The sequence below is a fragment of the Gorilla gorilla genome, chromosome 18 (assembly GCF_029281585.2).
Source record: "Gorilla gorilla gorilla isolate KB3781 chromosome 18, NHGRI_mGorGor1-v2.1_pri, whole genome shotgun sequence".
Classification (NCBI taxonomy): domain Eukaryota; kingdom Metazoa; phylum Chordata; class Mammalia; order Primates; family Hominidae; genus Gorilla; species Gorilla gorilla.
The window spans coordinates 102,253,389-102,270,418 of NC_073242.2; the positions used below are offsets into that span (position 1 = coordinate 102,253,389).

Here is a 17,030-nt window from a genome sequence, read left to right on the forward strand (position 1 = left end):
ACATAGCCAGTCTGCAATGTCATCTAGGCCCACCCGCTAAAGTTTTAAAAGTAAAGTAAAGTATTTATTAGCTGTGGCTATAAATTAGAGATGAATGGAAGGTCTTCAGGCCTGATCTTGGAGGCATTCCTTATTAATGAAGTTCAAGCATTTGCTGTGGTAGGGGAGGGTTTTTGTAAGAGGACTGAATCATCTCTTGTATGCAGACATTACTGATGCTGCTGTTGTGCAGACTGGGCCTCTCAAATTCTGCTCTAACAGAGGTTTAGAAAAGTCTTCTGCTAGGACAGGTAAATGTAGTCAGTTATCCACTTAGTTCAACTTACCATTCATATCTTTCTGTCATAAACACTAGATCCAATTCCCATTTCAAAAAAGTTGAACCTACCTTTCTCATGGCTATCAATCAATCAGTAAAACTTTTTTGCCTGCAATTGTGTCAAGCATCGAAAACTTTCATATAAATATTTGAATTAAAAATCTAGTTGCTATTAGGGCACTCTAGGGCCAAATATCGTCCAAGATATCAGGCTCACCCCTCCCAGTGAAGTAACGCAGACAGCATCATGGCCCAAACTTCTGACATTCATGAGCCCCAGGAGATGGGAAATACAAGCGTCTTTAGAAACACTAAAGGGCTCATGTACATCCTTTTGTACCCTGGGATAAGTATTCCCTGCACACACAACCTCAAGGTATTCACATTTATACTTTGCCAGCCATCAGCCTCTCTCTCCTGCACACACACATGCATGTGCACAAATCTGGTAACAGAGACAGGAGCTTTTGCTCATATTTTTTTTTAATGTATCACAATGAGCAGGAAACATACTTGATGAAATATTTTCAAAGGAGTATATTCAATTACCATCTACAATCAACTTAACTATGACAACAAAGTTTTTGTGACAAATTTGTTTTTCAGTTTGAAAGTTCCATGTGGTTCTGTTTGTTAGTCTCCATGTATTTTGGTACAGTTCGAGATCAGCATTGTTACAGTAACAAAAAAGCTAACAAGACTACATTATAGAAAAACACCAAGAACATCATTTTTGGTTTCACTTGCTCTATTTTTTTTTTTTTTGTTTTTTGTTTTTTTTTCTTTTTGTACATTGCAAAGGCTGTTCATATACCTCTTCACCTCAGGGTCACGTTCATTTATGCTTTCTTTCCTACCCAAACTTGCCCCCCTCCCCCCTGAAGAAAGTAAACAAACAAACAAAAAACTAGTCAAAGCTTTGTTTCACAGTGGGCAGTATCTCAGCGCCAACAAACAACTCAATTTATGCTTCTATTTAAAATGTTTTAATTTATTATTTAAAAAAAATATATGTCCATGAACATCAAGTGCACTGGCTTGGGTCACTGCCTCTCTCTCCTGCAACTTCCTGCCATGCCTGATAAACTCAGGTTTAAACACATGCCATCTGTTTTACTTTATTTTCAATTGTGTAAAACTTTGGCCACATTCATCTCTTTAAATAGCTTGTAATTAAAAAAAAAAATTCCTAGATGTATTAAATTTTTCCTTGTGTAGATATGTGGTTTTTGGAAGGATGGAGGAAAGATGGATGAAATAACTCCCATTCCGTGGGTCAGACTGGTGTCTAGCACCAACCCACACTATAGGGAGAAAACCAAAAAACGAGTGTCAATGGAGGTGAAGAACTAATTTAAAAAGCAAGTGGAAATATATCCTACCCAGCTACCTACAATGCAGCAGACAGGAATAAATTCCCCAAGTGAGATAAAGCTAAACGAACAGTTGAGCATTGTAGTGAATTCATGCTTTGTAAATAGTACTGGTCATAGCCACGGTGGCTGTCAGCCCACAAACATCTAACTCATGTTTGACCTCTAATGTTCACCATCACTGACTGCTTTGCTACTTCTGGGTTAGTGCTGAGAATTATTCTTACTTTTTTCAATGAACATATATGTGGGCGGTTTAGTTGTAGAGGAAAGCATTAAGGGTGCAACCCACTCCAGGTTGAAACAATCACATAACCCCTCTGAGAACACTAGGTGGGTGGAAGCGTGCTCAGCCAATCTATTCAACCACCTTATTGTCGCCAAACACCCACAGCTCAAGGCATGGCATAACAAAACACAGTCACTCTGCCTCACAGAGGGAGGATGGCATAGTAGCTCCATGAAAAAACAAAAACCCAAACCATCAGGGAGGGGGCAGCAAAATTATAAAGAAAAGAACTTAAAGTTGAGGAGGGAGGGAAAAGGATAGAAATTGCACTATTACCAAGCAATATCATCATTTTTAAAAACAACATTTTCAGAGAAGACCTAGCAGAATTTGACAGGTAAAGCTAGTGTTAAATTGTTAACTGATATCACATAGAGAACCAAAAACAAAAACAATTTTTTTTCTATATGGTACAGACACAGAGTAACATACAACAGTTAAATGGCAAAAAATATATATATATATTTCATAGAGTTACAAACAAGATAAAATAATGGAAAACAAAAAACTGTACAACTTTAAAATTTAAAAATGTTCATCTCAAACACAGGAAGAAATACAAGATTTCTTGTTAAAAGGAAATAGCTTGTTAAAACAGTAAATGTTTTGCGTACTTGCTTTTGACACCGTATGCTACAACTGGATACTGGTATGAATAGTTAGATGGTATTCTTTCTTTAGTATTATTTATTTCTACTTAAAAAAAAACAATTAAAAAAGGAATTTGCACTGTGCATCAGCCTAGTTAGAAATATGTACAACATTTCAGGATCTACTATTTCATTAAACTAAAAACAAATTCATAAAAATAAAATAGTCCCGGCTAAAAAAGAAAAAAAGAAAAAAAATCCATTTTCAGATCTTGGAATGCTCCAGTCTTTTGCAAAGTCGATGAGTGGCTTCAGCACTGGGGAAAGAAGCCCGAAAGGTGACCAATGGAACCTGCATTCACAGTCTTCAAAGTTCCCTTTTGAAACATAAGGAAGAAAACGAAGGGAAGAAAGATTTCACACTTTGGGGGCAAGGGGAGATAGATGGTTTCTATTGATGTTTAGCTATGAAAGTGAAACAGCAAAGCATCTATTTATTTGTCTCCAAAATCTATGTTTTAGCAGCACAAAGTTTTCAAAGTTCAGACCATTTATTTTTTTTTTTTTACATGAGAAAGGGTGTGTGTTACAGGAATATGGATATTAACAGAAACAAGTGCCTCACATACAGTTCCTTTTTTGCTTTCTGTACATTGCTATCTGCTGCTTTGTTGGCTGCGCTCTGGATCACTCGCTGCTCAGACTGCCTAACACAAGGACAAAACTTTGAAGTAAAAAATGTGTCTTTTGGTATATGGAATTGTCATTAACATTTGCCTCTCTGCTTGCAGAAGAAGCACGTAACAACCTGGGAATCTTTTGTTTTTCTCTTTCTTTTATTAAACTAAGTCTTGTTTGTTTGTTTAAATCAGAAACAAATTCTCAAGTAACAAGAACCCTTTCCCTTTTTTCTGCATCAGCAGTGAAAGGGTGTGTCTTTGGATTTTATTTAAAGCATGAAATTTTTTTTTCTGAGAGAGGAAAGAAAAAAACAAACACAAAACCAAAAACCAAATCCCTAACCAAAAACTTTTTTTAGAAAAGAAAAGTACACAGCCAATTACACAAATGGAAACAAATCCTTTAGCATAGAAAAAAAAGAATATTTGAAGCTCCTACCAAACAAGGAGGAAAAGAAGGGGTACAAAGAAAAGCCAAAAGAAGGATAAATAAAAAATAAATGCACAAAGCTAACAGACACAGGTAACTAGAATTATATGCCTTTAAAAAGTTTCAACTCCCCAACCAAAAATAATCTGTGAGGATCCTAATGACCCCTAGAATCCCTTGAAATTCTTTCTTTAGTTTTATAAAATAATTCTGCAGCTCCCTCTAAGAAATGAAGGCAGCTACCTTAAGTGGGAGATTATAGGACGGGAGGTGGGAGAAGGAGAAAGAAAGTGGAATTAAGGGACAAAGGGGGAGAAAAGCTTAGGCGAATCAACGGATTGCAATCTATCTGCTAGGAATGAACAAGACAACATCAAATGAGGAGCTGTCAGCTGGACCATACAAAAAGCTAAATGTACACAAAAGGTTTTTTTTTTTTCCTTTTAAATCTACCATACTGCTTCAGTTCATTTCCAATGCAACAATCTACTCAACACCAAAAATGGTCATATCTATCATAAATACAGAAAGTCAGTTTTTAAAACTTATTTTTTTTAAGCTACAAGTCCTCAACACTCTTTGTGTGTGTGGGTTATTTTTTTTTTTTCTGAAAGTGGGAGTGCTTAACTTTTCCCCTTGAAATTGGCTTCAGCAGAAAAGCTATCCTTAAAAATCCCCAGAAAGCTAAAGCAGTTCACACTGTTTTTCTTGAATACTTTCTGCCCATTTTTAAATTAACAAAACAAAAAATCTTTTCTGGAACAAAACAAAAAAAAAACTGAAAAAACAATAATATATAAAACAATGGATTCTGAAAACAGAACAAAGTGTGAGCGATTGACCTGAGAATAAAAAGACATTACATTTCTTTTTTTCTTTTAGCAAGCCATTGGTATCTGAATGCTAAGATAGCAAGAAATTTAAAACTGTAACAAGGTGGACTGCTTTCCCATACAGTGCATGCCGGGCTCCTCTGTGCTATCAGCGTGGGGCGTTTATTGAAAAGGGGCAAATATACAAGGGGTTTAAGCTCCAAAGACATTAGGAGGCCCTGCGGACTTCTGTTTCCCAGACCAATAGTACCTTCAAAAGGACACAATGTAACAGGGTTAGGGCTTTTTTTTTTTTTTTTTTTTAAATATTAAAAGAAAAGAAAAAGACAAGAATGTAAAATCACCGGCATAGATAGGTATATGGGAAAACAACCCACGCTTTTTCTTTTTTTTCCTTTTTTTTTTTTTTTTTGTTTTTTGGTTAGAAGCTTTGGAATTGCAGTTAGTCTATTTTTGAAATTGGTTTGTTATTAATTTTTGTATTTAAATTCATTTGTTTGTATTGTTCATCTTCAAAGCTTACAATCTGAAGGTGTCCGTTCCTACACTGGTCAGACCACTGTCCTTGGGGCAGCTGGGGTCTTTGGGACCCTCCACCGGGCTCGCCGGTCCGTCGGACTTTTGGCTGAGATCCGTGTCAGACTCCTCCGAATAGTCGTCTGTTGGCATCGAGGGCTGAACCCCTGAGGTGCTGCATGAACTTGAGGTAACCGTTGAAGATGAGGAGAGAGGAGGAAAAGAAGGGGGCTTCGCTGCCGAAGCCCGGGAGACCACTTGCGGCCAAGACTTCCTGGAGGCGTGGGGGGAAGCGGAGGAGGGGGCGGCGGCCGACGGGGGAGGGGGGCTGTCGTTTGAGTGAGCGGCAGACTGCGAGGTAGATGCGGTGCTAGGATCGGGGAAGCAGGCAGAGTGAGGTAATAAACTAGGGTGCTCTTTGGCGTTTCTTGCTGCTCTCGTGATTGTTCTGTGTTTGTGCAAGGCCGACTCGAGATGTTGACTCAGAGCTTCCTCCCCACAGAGCGCGCTCTCGCACGCCAGGCAGTGGTACGAGCCGCCGCCGCCGCCGCCGCCACCACCGCCGCCACTGCCGCCGCCGCCGCCGCCGCCGCCGCCGGTGGGGACGTGAAGCACCATCTCTTGCAGGTTCACCACAGACTGGCCGAAGCAGCAGAGGGACTTCAGGTGGCTCCTCGCTGCCTCCTCGTCGCCGAAGCCCGCCTGGCACTTGCGGCAGACCAACTTGTACTGCACCTTTGGAACAATGAAGGGGTCGTAGAGGGAGTCCGCACTTTTGCTTTCTGCTTCTGGCTCTTCAGGGAGTTTCGGCAGGAGGGGGGACACCTCACGGGGGGTGTTTTTCTGTTCTTCTGGTTTGGGGGATTCTTTGGCAGGGTCTTTGTCTGGGGAAGCAGCCCCCGGGGGGACTGGGGTTTGGCTTGCTTTGGGCTGCTGCTGCTGCACTTTTTGCTGCTGCTGCTGCTGTAGTTGCCGCTGCTGCTGCTGCTGAATTGCCTCCTGCAGACTCTGCTGGTATTGCTGGTACTGCTGCAGTAGGGAGCCTGGGGACAGCCCCATCAGGGCCTGCGACAGTGCAGGGCTGTAGGGGAACAGGCCTTCCATGCCATACATAGGCTGCAGGTACCCGCTCTGCAGGGCGCCAGGGATCTGGGGAGCATAATAAGGAGAAAAGCCTGGTACAAAGTAAGGAAGGAACTGGCTTGTGAGCAATGCTGTGGGGTCCGAAGTCAACGCGGCCTGCAGGGCCTGCAGCTGTGCAGGGTCTACCGCATACTCCATGGTGGGCAGCGGGGCTGAGATCGTGGCTGCAGTTGCCGTGGGGGCCTCTCCTTTCTCCTTCTTGGGGACAGGCAGGGGTTCCCCTTTCCCTTTGTGTGCCTTTTCCTTCTCCTTTACTTTCTCACTGTCTTTGTCCTTGCGTTGCTGCTGCTGTTGCAGTGGGAGCTGTGGTGTGGGTGGCGGCTGGGCTGCTGGCGGCGGGGGAGGCTGCTGCACCTGTGGCTGCTGCTGCTGGGGGGGTTGCTGAGGGGCCATCGCCATGGTGGCTTGTGCTGGGGTTGGGGAGCTCAGCGACGCTGAGGACGGTTTATTTGGTAATCCAGAAGTGGGGAGGCCAGGGGAAGGAACAGTTGTGCTGGGCATACCCATCAAGTTCGGCTTAGGAGACGTTAAAGCTGAAAGGAATGGAGACAGAAATCACCGGTCAGTCTGGGCAGGGGTAGGGCTGAAGCTCAAGACGTTTTACCAGTGTGACTGGCACACAGTTTGAGATGTCAAGGCTTGAAGGATCCTCTCAAAATGAACATTTCCAACAGAAGTATCCCACCAGGCTCAGAGCTGGACAACCTTGTATTCTAATGAGGACTCAGTCCTGGGTCAGCTCCCATACTTCCCCTTTCAGCCAAACAACTTCCAGAAGTATCCCACCAGGCTCAGGGCTGGACAACCTTGTATTCTAATGAAGATTCAGTCCTGGGTTAGCTCCCATACTTCCCCTTCCAGCCAAACAACTTCCAACACCTTCCTGCCCAATGTGCCACACCCGCTAGTTCACATTTTCTTTGCCAAGTACTCCCAGCTACCATTCACTCTGCCCAACTGCAATTAGTCTAGAGGCCCCAAAGCTAGCTGTTTCTAGCTGGGGCCCATTTGCACCAAAGGCCTTCATCACAAAAATAGTATGGCCATGAGGTCCCCAGAGAAGTTATCTGGAGGAGAGCGGCAACAGGAGAAGAGAGAACAAAAGCAAGAAAGCTAGCACGGCCACATGAACAAAAACAAAACAGGCTCTACATGTGTTCCTCCTCTCTGACCGCTGTTGCTGCAGTTGACTGGATGCTTTCAGAGGGTAGAGAGAAGAAGATGAATAGGAAAGTGTGGAGGAAGGGCCTGGGAAGAAATAAGAACAATCCATTCAGGGAAAATTGCTTCCATGCCTTGGCCCAGCTGATCTGCTTCAACAAGTCTACTCAACAGTATAACCGCCTAGGAATAGGATTCTGGAATCCGCTGGAGAAACGACCATCTTCTTTTCCTGCCCCTGTTTGAATGATACACAGGAGGGCCAGTGGGACTGTAGATGGTTGAGAAACAACCGCAGGAAAAGGAGAAAAGCCATGTCAGAAGTGGAATAGCCCAAGATACTGACACCAATTCCCAAGACATCACAACCTACCTGAAGCACCACTGCCTATGGATAGCAAAGGTGACCATGTCACCAGGCCCTCATGGACTAGAATCCCATCCTTGATCATACCCCTAATCTACCACCACTCCCTGCAATGCCTTCACCAACCCGAGAGCCTAATACCCTCCCTGACCCATAGCTATCTCCTGGTTTGAGTCACCAGGTCCAAGGTAATGCAAGAGGGTGTTGCTACGGCTGGTACTCCAAGCTTCAGGTGTATTGAGACTAGCAAGATAGTAGGTAAGGACGGCATGGGGGTGGGGTGCAGTGTGTGCTGGACGATGAAAAGCTGAGAAAACAAAGAGGAGGATCCCACAGGCAACAGCTCTCAGAACACCTCTATATTCACCATATCCAAGAAACTAGATGGTATATACATCTCTTCAGAGGACATCAAAATGCAAAATCAAAATCTTACTTCATCTGGACCTCACCTGCTGGAAAGCTGGGGAAGGAGTTCCATAACATGACACTGAGGGAAAAAAAGCAAGAAAAAGCACTCTGAAGCCCAGACCTGGAGGAAGACTGCTGATTTCTTGCTATCATGGTAGTGTTCACCATCAAAACCCTCAGATTTCAGATGAAAAGAACAAGACTGCTTCAAATTGCCAATCCCAGACAAACATCTGTTAATACTGGATAGCCAAGGAGAAAGGTTCCTTCAGCATCTCATCATGCAGTGTCCTCAGTGCACATAAGACACCAGAGAAGATATGTGTGACTCTACTCAGAAAAGCTTAGTAAAGACTTGTTGGTTAAATTGGCACAAACAAGACACAATAGATTATGAGTTCTAAACTTGGGACATGGCTCTGTCTCCACTAGGCAATGGGCCTGCTCTCAGTGGGGCAAGGAAGGAATATCTAGAGATTTCCCCATCCCCATGGCTCCAGACTTCTAGGAGAAAGATTCAGGTCAAAAAGCCTTAAACTGTGTGTCTTCAACTGATGGTCTATATAAGAGGTTCAAATTTTAAGAAACGTTTACGAATCTCTACTATTTACCAAGCCTTGCACTAGCCATGCTAGACACAGTAGCTCAACACACTCACAACTCTGTGACATCCTTTTTCTGATCTGTAAGATCAGAATCAGGCAAGGTACTTCATCCCCCCTAGACTTACTCCTACAACTCTGGAGTCACACTGACCCTGTGGGATTATGGTCACACACATCAGACGTGTGACCCTGGGACTTTCGGTTGAACTCTTGGAACCTCAGCTTTCCATAACAGATGGTTATGAGGATTAAATGAAAGACCATATTGATAGAAAAAGCTTAGCATTGGGCCTGACATATAATAGATGTTTGTTTAATAAACACAAGTTTGTTCCTTCCCTCCCATTCCAGATCCAGTGTTTTTGAGAACTGTGTTAAAACGGTCAGCTGATGATAACTGGGGCATGTCTGCTGCCCTGAATAAATAAGAGCTTATCTTTCTATCTCAAGTCCACTCTAAGTGGTCAGAACTTGAGTAGCACTAAACATATACCTGTTGACTGCCTGGCTCATCATATTGGGTGTTGTGGAAGGAGCACATAGCACTGGGAGCCCAGAGGCCTGGATGGGAGCTCTGGCTCCTACCCTAGCTTGTTGAATGGTATTGACCTCTCTGGCCCTCAGATTTCTCATCTGTAAAACAAGCGGAATAAATCATACATTCTGATTCTACTTTTTTTCACATTACTGTGATGTGTTAAGCCTTCCCAAGCCCCTCTGCCAGGGTCCTGGGCTGCAGGGGTAATTAAGTGCTTCTCTATTTTCCATAGTTTGTTTTCCTGGCTTATGTCTAGCTGGCTTTCTGTGACATGACTTGTCAACACATAAGCAACAACTTCTATGTCTTAATGCTTTCTTTTCATATTCTCTTTGAATAAGAAATGGGGACCAGGAATGCAGTAGCCTTATGTTTGGTAAAACACCACTCCAAGTGTAAAATGTGGAACTAATTCAACCAGAAACTAAGACTGCTGTGGGAAGCAGCACAGCTGCTTTAACCCCTGGGAACAGGGACACATTTTGAAGGCAAGGTAGCATTAGGAGGGGTTCTCCTTTGGTGAACTGGAACTAATCAATTCAGGCCATTGTGGGGGGAATTTGCAGACTTATGTCTAAGCCTAACAGGACCCTGGAGGTGAAGGTCCAATTTAGCAAAGATGGCTGGATCCAGAGAAGATGTGAGGACAGAGAAGGAGAAACAAGAGAAGTATGTAGGAAGAACTGCAAAACTCCCTATTAAGTGAGACTATAAGAGCAACAAGTATGTATGATTCTCAATGATCAGCAGCAAGGAAAAGGAAATGGGCAAAAGGGAAAAAAAGAGGTGACTGAGGACCTCTGAAATGTGCATCAGTATTTTAACAGAACCACGTTGCCCAATACAAGATTCCTGGTCAGTGCACTCAAGTAGAACGGTCATCTTGTTAAAAACAGCCACTATTGTTCTGGCTAGAAGAGAACCCCAACATTAAGGATCTACCACATAAGAGCTTCTTTCTGATAGTTCTTTTTTTTTTCTTTTTTTGAGACAGAGTCTTGCTGTGTCACCCAGGCTGGAGTGCAGTGGCACAATCTCAAACCACTGTCTGCCTCCAGGGTTCAAGCGATTCTCCTGCCTCAGCCTCCCGAATAGCTGGGACTATAGGTGCATACCACCACACTTGGGTAATTTTTGTATTTTTAGTAGAGATGGGGTTTCACCATGTTGGCCAGGCTGGTCTCGATCTCCTGACCTTGTGATCTGCCCGCCTCGGCCTCCCAAAGTGCTGGGATTACAGGCATGAACCACTGCACCCGGCCCTGATAGCAGTTCTTTTGCCACCGTAGCTCTCTCAAGAAGGCAGGGACCCCAGGTGAGGGCAAAGAGTTGATTTAAATGCTCTTGGACCAGTTTTCTTAGGGCATAATCCAGAATTAGCTAGGACTAACTCAGGTGTCTTATATTTACAACAAATATCTAGACAGGATCAGCATTTCCACAAGGACTGAATGAAAGGGTCTATGATAAAAACTTGTTTCTTGAAATATTCCAGAAATTAGTATGCCGGGACCCTCAAGTTTTTCCCTATTATAGGGGATAAGAGTGGTTTCAAAGGAGACTGTTCCGACCAGGAGGTCCCATCCCTGACACACCAGTACTTGGGAGACTCAACAGGAACGAACTGAAGTCTTGTTGCTTTTAAAGAACTAGAAAGGTAAGCTTCCCATCTGCCCAGCACTCAGAGGGTTTGGGTGGTATCCACATAACAGAATAATGACTGGGCAACTATTTAGCCCTGAAACAATCGCCTAGAGCAGAACCCACCTGTGTTGGATGGAGTAAAGCCTGGCAAGGAGGGGCTGTTGAGGCCTGGGAGCAACACAGGAGGAATGCCCTGGAGCGCTGGATATGCTGTAGGAAGGTTAAGGGCCTGAAGAGGGGTGTTGTCAAACATCCCTTGCTGCTGAGCTGCCAGTCCAAGGACCTCGTTGGCCTTTTTAATCCGGTCCAACTCTTGTTGAGCCATCAACTGACGTACGGTGGCTGGGTCAAAGTATTCTTTCTCCTTGTCCAGCTGGCTTCCAATGGTGTCTTTAACTTTGGAGATATGCTGTTGGGAAAAGATATGGTCACGTACAGACAGCCGAGCGCTGTACTTGATGCCACACAAAGTGCACTCTGTTTTGGGTCCCTCATAACTCGTTTGGTTTATACCAAAATGCTTGGCCATGCTTAACTTGGACTTCTTTTCTTTTGCCCGGGCATTCTGGAACCAGACCTGAACGACTCTCTTTGGCAGTCCAATGTCATTGCCCAGGACCTCACATTCTAGCATAGTGGGTGTCCTGTAGTCATTAAAGCATGACTTGAGGACCTTCAGCTGCAGATTAGTCATTTGAGTGCGAAAACGTTTCTGCCCAGGCCGATCCCCGCTGTCACCAGATTTGCCTGCAGACCCACTCGCACCAGGACTCGGGGAGCAGGGATCTGCAAGGCTTGAGGTTTCACTGTAGTCCACTGTACCTTCATTGTCATATTCCTTGCTATAAAAGCTCGGGGCCGGGCTGACCAGACCAGATGACAACCGATCTTCATACTCAGACATTGCCATCATGGCTGCTTTGGTCAACCCTTCGTTGGGTGCAGAAGAGGATTTGGTTTCAGTTGCTATTCCCGTTGCACTGTCGTTGTCTGCATTGCCCTCGTCTCCAGTTGTGGTATCTGTGATTGCTGTGTTGACAGAGGAACAGTCATCGTTGTCCAGCTTAGTTTGGTCAAAGTTTAGATTAACTGAGGACATGGAGGGGCTTTCAAAGTCTTCAATCCCTTCCACCTTAATGGAGGAAGGGCTTAGAAGAGTTCTGGGCGACAATTCCATGGTTTTACTCACAGGTGAGAGGGGGACACCCTGACCATCACTACTGCTTGGGGGTAGGTGGGAAAAGCTAGTTCCATCAAAAATATCTCCTTTCATCTGGAGTCCCCCATCACAGTCTAAGAGCATCGCAGACAGAGTTAGGTTGTAGCCAGCTCTCTTGGCTTCATGCCAGTGACGGGACCGGATATGAGCCTCGAGAGCAGTCTTGGCTTTGAAGAGCGCTCTGCAAAAAGGGCATCTCCTGTGGGCCTGCGCTGGGCCTACAGCCCGGAACTGTCCTTTCCTTTCCCGAGCTCGGGTGTTCTGAAACCAGACTTGTACCACACGTTTCTTCAAGCCCACCTCGTGTGCAATGTGATCCAACATCTTTCGAGTCGGATTGGAATCCAGTAGATACTTCTGGTAGAGAATTTCTAGTTGTTCCGGTGTGATGGTTGTTCTCAAACGCTTGTCTCTCTGAGGCTCTTCTCCTCCTGTCCCACTGTCGTTTTCGCCAGGGCTTGCACTGGCCTTTTCCTCCAGCTTCCTCTTGAGAGTGTTCATTGTGGAGGTTGGAGTTGAAGGAGAAGTGGCTGAGCTTGCCGGAATCTGAGGTATGGCCCCAGAGAGCAGCTGGCTGGCCAGGAGTGGGTTACTGGGATCAAAGAGCATGAAAGGCATATCCAGGGACCTGTCCAAAAACTGGGGGTGGATGAACTGGTTCTGCGCGCTCAGGAAGTGGAGCTGCTGATGCTCCTGCCAGTGCTCAAATGACGGAAATGCCAACTTACACTGGTCACACTGGTAGGGGATTAGCTGAGGAGGTAGGTTTGCGAGCTGTTGAGGAGTTGATGTGTGGAGGGGCTTGAGGGGCAGGTGGGAGAGCTGGGAAGGACTGGGGCTCGACTGGGGTAAGGGGCACTGTGGAGGGGGCGCTTGTGGAGGAGGCTGTGGCAACGAAGGCAGGGACACCAGCTGGGGGAGCTTCTGCTGGGGAGTGTTGGTCTTCTGCTCGGGCTGCTCTTGCTGCTGCAGCTCTGGCTTTGGTTGTCCTTGCTTTTCTTGGGTTTGGTTTGGCTGTGCACTGGGAGCTTCCGCCAGCTTTGGTTTCTCATCGCCTGCCTCTGTTTTTGAATTGAAGGTGGCCAGTTCCTCAGCCTCCACTGTAAGCTGCAAGAAAGTGGAGGAAGCTGTATTATTGGCTGATGGTGCTGGGGCGTTGTAAGCCTGTGAGGGCATCGGGGTACTGCAGGATGAGCTGGTAGGCGTCAGGATTTCCATGGCATCCATGGAATCCTCATTTTGGCTGTCGTCCTGCCCCTCCTCATCCTCATCCTTATAACACAGCTTCTTCTGGTGCTTGATGAGATCAAAGATGCGCTGAAACACCAGGCTGCATTTTTTGCACTGGTAGTTCAAGTTGCTTGTTCGAATGTATCTATCGTTTGTAAGCTCACGCCGCTCTCCATCTTTGCCCTCTCCCTGATTCTCATAATTCTTCCTGGCCTTCTGTCGGGCATTCTGAAACCACACCACTATAACTCGGGTTGGAAGGTTCAGTAAATTAGAGAGTTGCTCAAATTCATCATCCTTTGGGTAAGCATTGGCATCGAAGAAGTCCTGTAAGACCCTCAGCTGGTAGTCCGTAAACCTTGTTCTTGAAGACCTCTTGCTTCCCCAGTACTCCTGCTTTGGAGGTTCCGGCGAAGGGGGCCGGGAGTCAATCTTGAGCTCCTCCAGGCTGGTGATAGGAGGATTACTGAAGTTGTAAGGGGAGTCCTTGTTACGCTGCCTCTCTTTGAAGAGAGTGTTCCTGAACCAGTGCTTGATCACTTTCTGGGGCAACCCGGACTTGTCTGCCATCTCTTTGATTTGCTCTTCACTGGGGGAGTTGTTAATGTCAAAATATTGCCGCAAGACTCGGAGCTGATCATCTGTGATCCTGGTGCGAGGCCTCTTGTTCTGCTGCTGGAGCAGGGTTGGATTGAGCTGATGCTGGTAGAGTTGGGCCAGGTCTGCAGGCAGAGGCTCCACAGGTCCCAGCTGTGGGGGTAGCTGAGCCGGCAAGGTCTGCAGCGGCATCGTCTGCATCATCAGCGGCGAGAAGATGGGCAGCTCCATTGGCATGGAGAGCTGGGTGAGCGGCACTGACGGCTGGGCCGGTGCAATTGTAGGTGAGGTGATGGGTGGGGCTGATGCGGGGATGGCTGGTGTGGACGCCGGCTGAGGCGGCGCTGCCGGAAGTGGGGGTGGAGGGGGTGGAGGGGGAGGTGGTGGTGGCTCTGGGGTCTGGGGCCTCAGTGGGTACAGTTTATCGTAGTGGTCTCTGTACTGTTTGGCAAACCTCTCGAGCTGTTTGAAAGGAAAGTAATTCTGATGAACGTGCTCTTGATGACTCTTTAAAATCAAGATGTTGGAAAATAACTTGCCGCAGGAGTCACACTCGAGCTTTTCCAGGTTCTCTCCCTGGTCAGTCTTCCCGTTCTTTTTCTGCACCTTCTGCTTGTTCTCATTATACTGAATGACCAACTCAAAGCCAAAGTTCTCCAGCAGGGCCTTGGTGGCGTTCCCTCTGGCATCTGAAGCAATGCGTGGAGGGAGCATGGAAGGCTCAGAACTACCCCCTGGTGCCAACTCTTTCTTCTCTTTGGCCTTCAAGGCATCTGGCAGTGTTTCCTTCGGACCGGTGTTGCCCTCTCCTCCCTCGGCGCTGTCCCTCTCTCTCTGGCTTTCTTTTTCCTTTTCTTTGATGACCAATTTGTTCTTCTTTTCGGGGTGCTGGCTTGGCTGAAGGAGGGCAGAGTGACTCTGGGCTATAGAGAGTTGGTTCTGCTGCTGCTGCGGCAAGATCTGCTGATGGCTCTGCTGTGGGACCTGAACCTGAGCCTTCAGATCTTCCAGCAGGCCTGGGCCTGTCCCAGTCAGTGTCAGTGCCCCACTGGTCACTGGCAAGCTCACTTCGGGGTTAAGCTGGAACTCAGCACTGGGGATGTAGAAAGGGAAGAGGAGGTGCTGCTGCTGCTGCTGTAGTTGCAGCAGGGTCTCAGTTGTCATGGGGAAGTGAGGAAGGAGGGTGGGGTTAAACAGCTGAGACTGGATCAGGGCAGCCTGTTGCTGCAGCTCCTGCTGCAGGTGAGCTTGAACTTGAGCCTGGGCCTGGGCCAGCGTTTGTGCTTGTTGTTGTTGTTGTTGTTGTTGTTGCTGTTGCTGCTGCTGCCTGGATGCAATCATATCTGCCAGTTTCTTCCGATTGGCCTCTTTGGGCTCTGAAGGGGAAGCGATGTTGGCACCGATAGGATTCCCCAGGGGTGGCATCCCTACACTCTCAGTGGGCGCTTGGCTCAGTAAGTTAGAGCTTGGAGCAATGCCAGCACTGCTTGGATTGGAGGTGGTAAAGGTGTTACTGCCACTGGTGCTCACAGGACTTGGCGTGGAGGAGCTCAAGGAAATACTGCTGCTGTTCCCAGTCCCATTGCTGCTGCCACTTGCAGCCTCCAGCTTGGCTGCCCGGGCCTTGGTTTGATGTAACACAGACCTCATATGGATCTCCAGAGTGGAACTCTGGCTGTAGGCCACATTACAAGTGTTACACTTAAAAGGTTTGTTGTCCGGGCTGCTGGTGGGTTCTGGCTGACCGGTTGCTGATTCTTGAAGGGCTCTCTTTAACTTATGCAGGTGGGAGACAGAATTGTAGTGTACTAGCAGGATATTCTTTTGAGTGAAAGATTCCTTGCAGACGGTACACTTGTAAGGGCGAGAAGGGTCTAGGAACTTTTCCATAGTAAAATTGGGACCTTTTCTGAAAGGCAGAGCTCTCTTTGGCTCTGAGCCCGAGTCTTCTTGTACTGACCCAGAGTCACTGCCCGTTGGGCTCTGTTTATCTTCCAAGTCACTCTCTTCCTCCTTGTCTTCCTCAACAATTATGGTATGGTCCTCAGCCAGAGTGGGGTCTCCCATTGCCAGGAGGTCCCCATTGGCCAGAAGGCCACCATAAAGCTGTTGGATGTCAGCCTCACTCAGCTCCAGGTGGCTTGTCTCAAGGTGCTTCTTCAGAGCCTGGAAAGTTCGGAAACTGCGCTGACAAAGACAGCACATGGTGGCAGCTCTGATCACATGGTACTGAGAATGGAGCTGCAACTTTTCAATGGTCTTGAAGGCCAGGCTACACTGATTACAGCGGTACTTGTACACATGACGATCTGACACCGGCAGCTGAGGCCTCTTGGCATGCACTTCATTAAAATGCGTCTGAAGGGCAGCAGAAGTTTTGAAAACCTGGTTGCACCCCTTCTTCCAGCAGATGAAGCCTGAGTCTTCTCTCACAGAGCCTGGGTCAGCAGGGGATGGTTTCAAATCTCCGCTTTGCTCTGTGCTTGCGGATGGCAAGATGTTCTTTCCCAGATCCTCTGAGGTTTCTGTTAAAACGAAAAGAAAAAAAAATCAAACCCAAAGATAAAGAGGACTTTGTTTCAAGGATGGCACCCAGAGTGGTCTACCTAGTCAGGCCTCATGAACACAGAATCTGATGATGAGGGAAGTGCCCAACCTGAATGACAGAATCTCTGCGGAGCGCCTCCTGCTTTCTTTTGTTCCTCCAGTAGAGCACATATTATAAACAGGGTGCACATGAACAGAGATGGATAAAAGGAAATACAAAAAGTTTCAATGCATAATAGACCCATGTCATATCACAGATCTAACAGTCTTTTAAATAGCATTTAATTGCTTGACTCAGAATCCTCAATTTCTCAAGAAATGGTTTGAAGGTTACTGATCTTAGACTGGATTTCCCTTTTATGTTCATCTTTTATGTAATAAGAATTTAGCACAGTAGATCTGAAGTGTAGAATATGTGAATTAATGCTGTCCTAAGTTGTGAGGAATTTACAAGAACTGCTGAACATCGTAATATAAGAAATTTGGGGATACATATTTTTAGGCATTTAATTTCTTGTTATAATGTGACTTCTGATTG

At 46.1% G+C, this 17,030-nt stretch overlaps 1 protein-coding gene across 5 annotated transcripts in view; it reads right to left on the minus strand.

Annotated features, from left to right (window-relative positions):
• Positions 1–784: 784 nt before the first annotated feature.
• Positions 785–17,030, minus strand: part of ZFHX3 (zinc finger homeobox 3) — a 275,840-nt gene continuing 259,594 nt past the window's right edge. For all 5 annotated transcript variants that reach the window (XM_055366441.2, XM_055366439.2, XM_055366440.2 and 2 more), the window contains 2 exons: positions 11,023–16,470; positions 785–6,706 (listed from right to left, as the gene is read on the minus strand). In XM_055366441.2, coding sequence (XP_055222416.2) covers positions 5,034–6,706; positions 11,023–16,470 — 7,121 coding nt within the window. In that variant the 3' untranslated portion in view covers positions 785–5,033. The remainder of the gene's footprint in view (positions 6,707–11,022; positions 16,471–17,030) is intronic.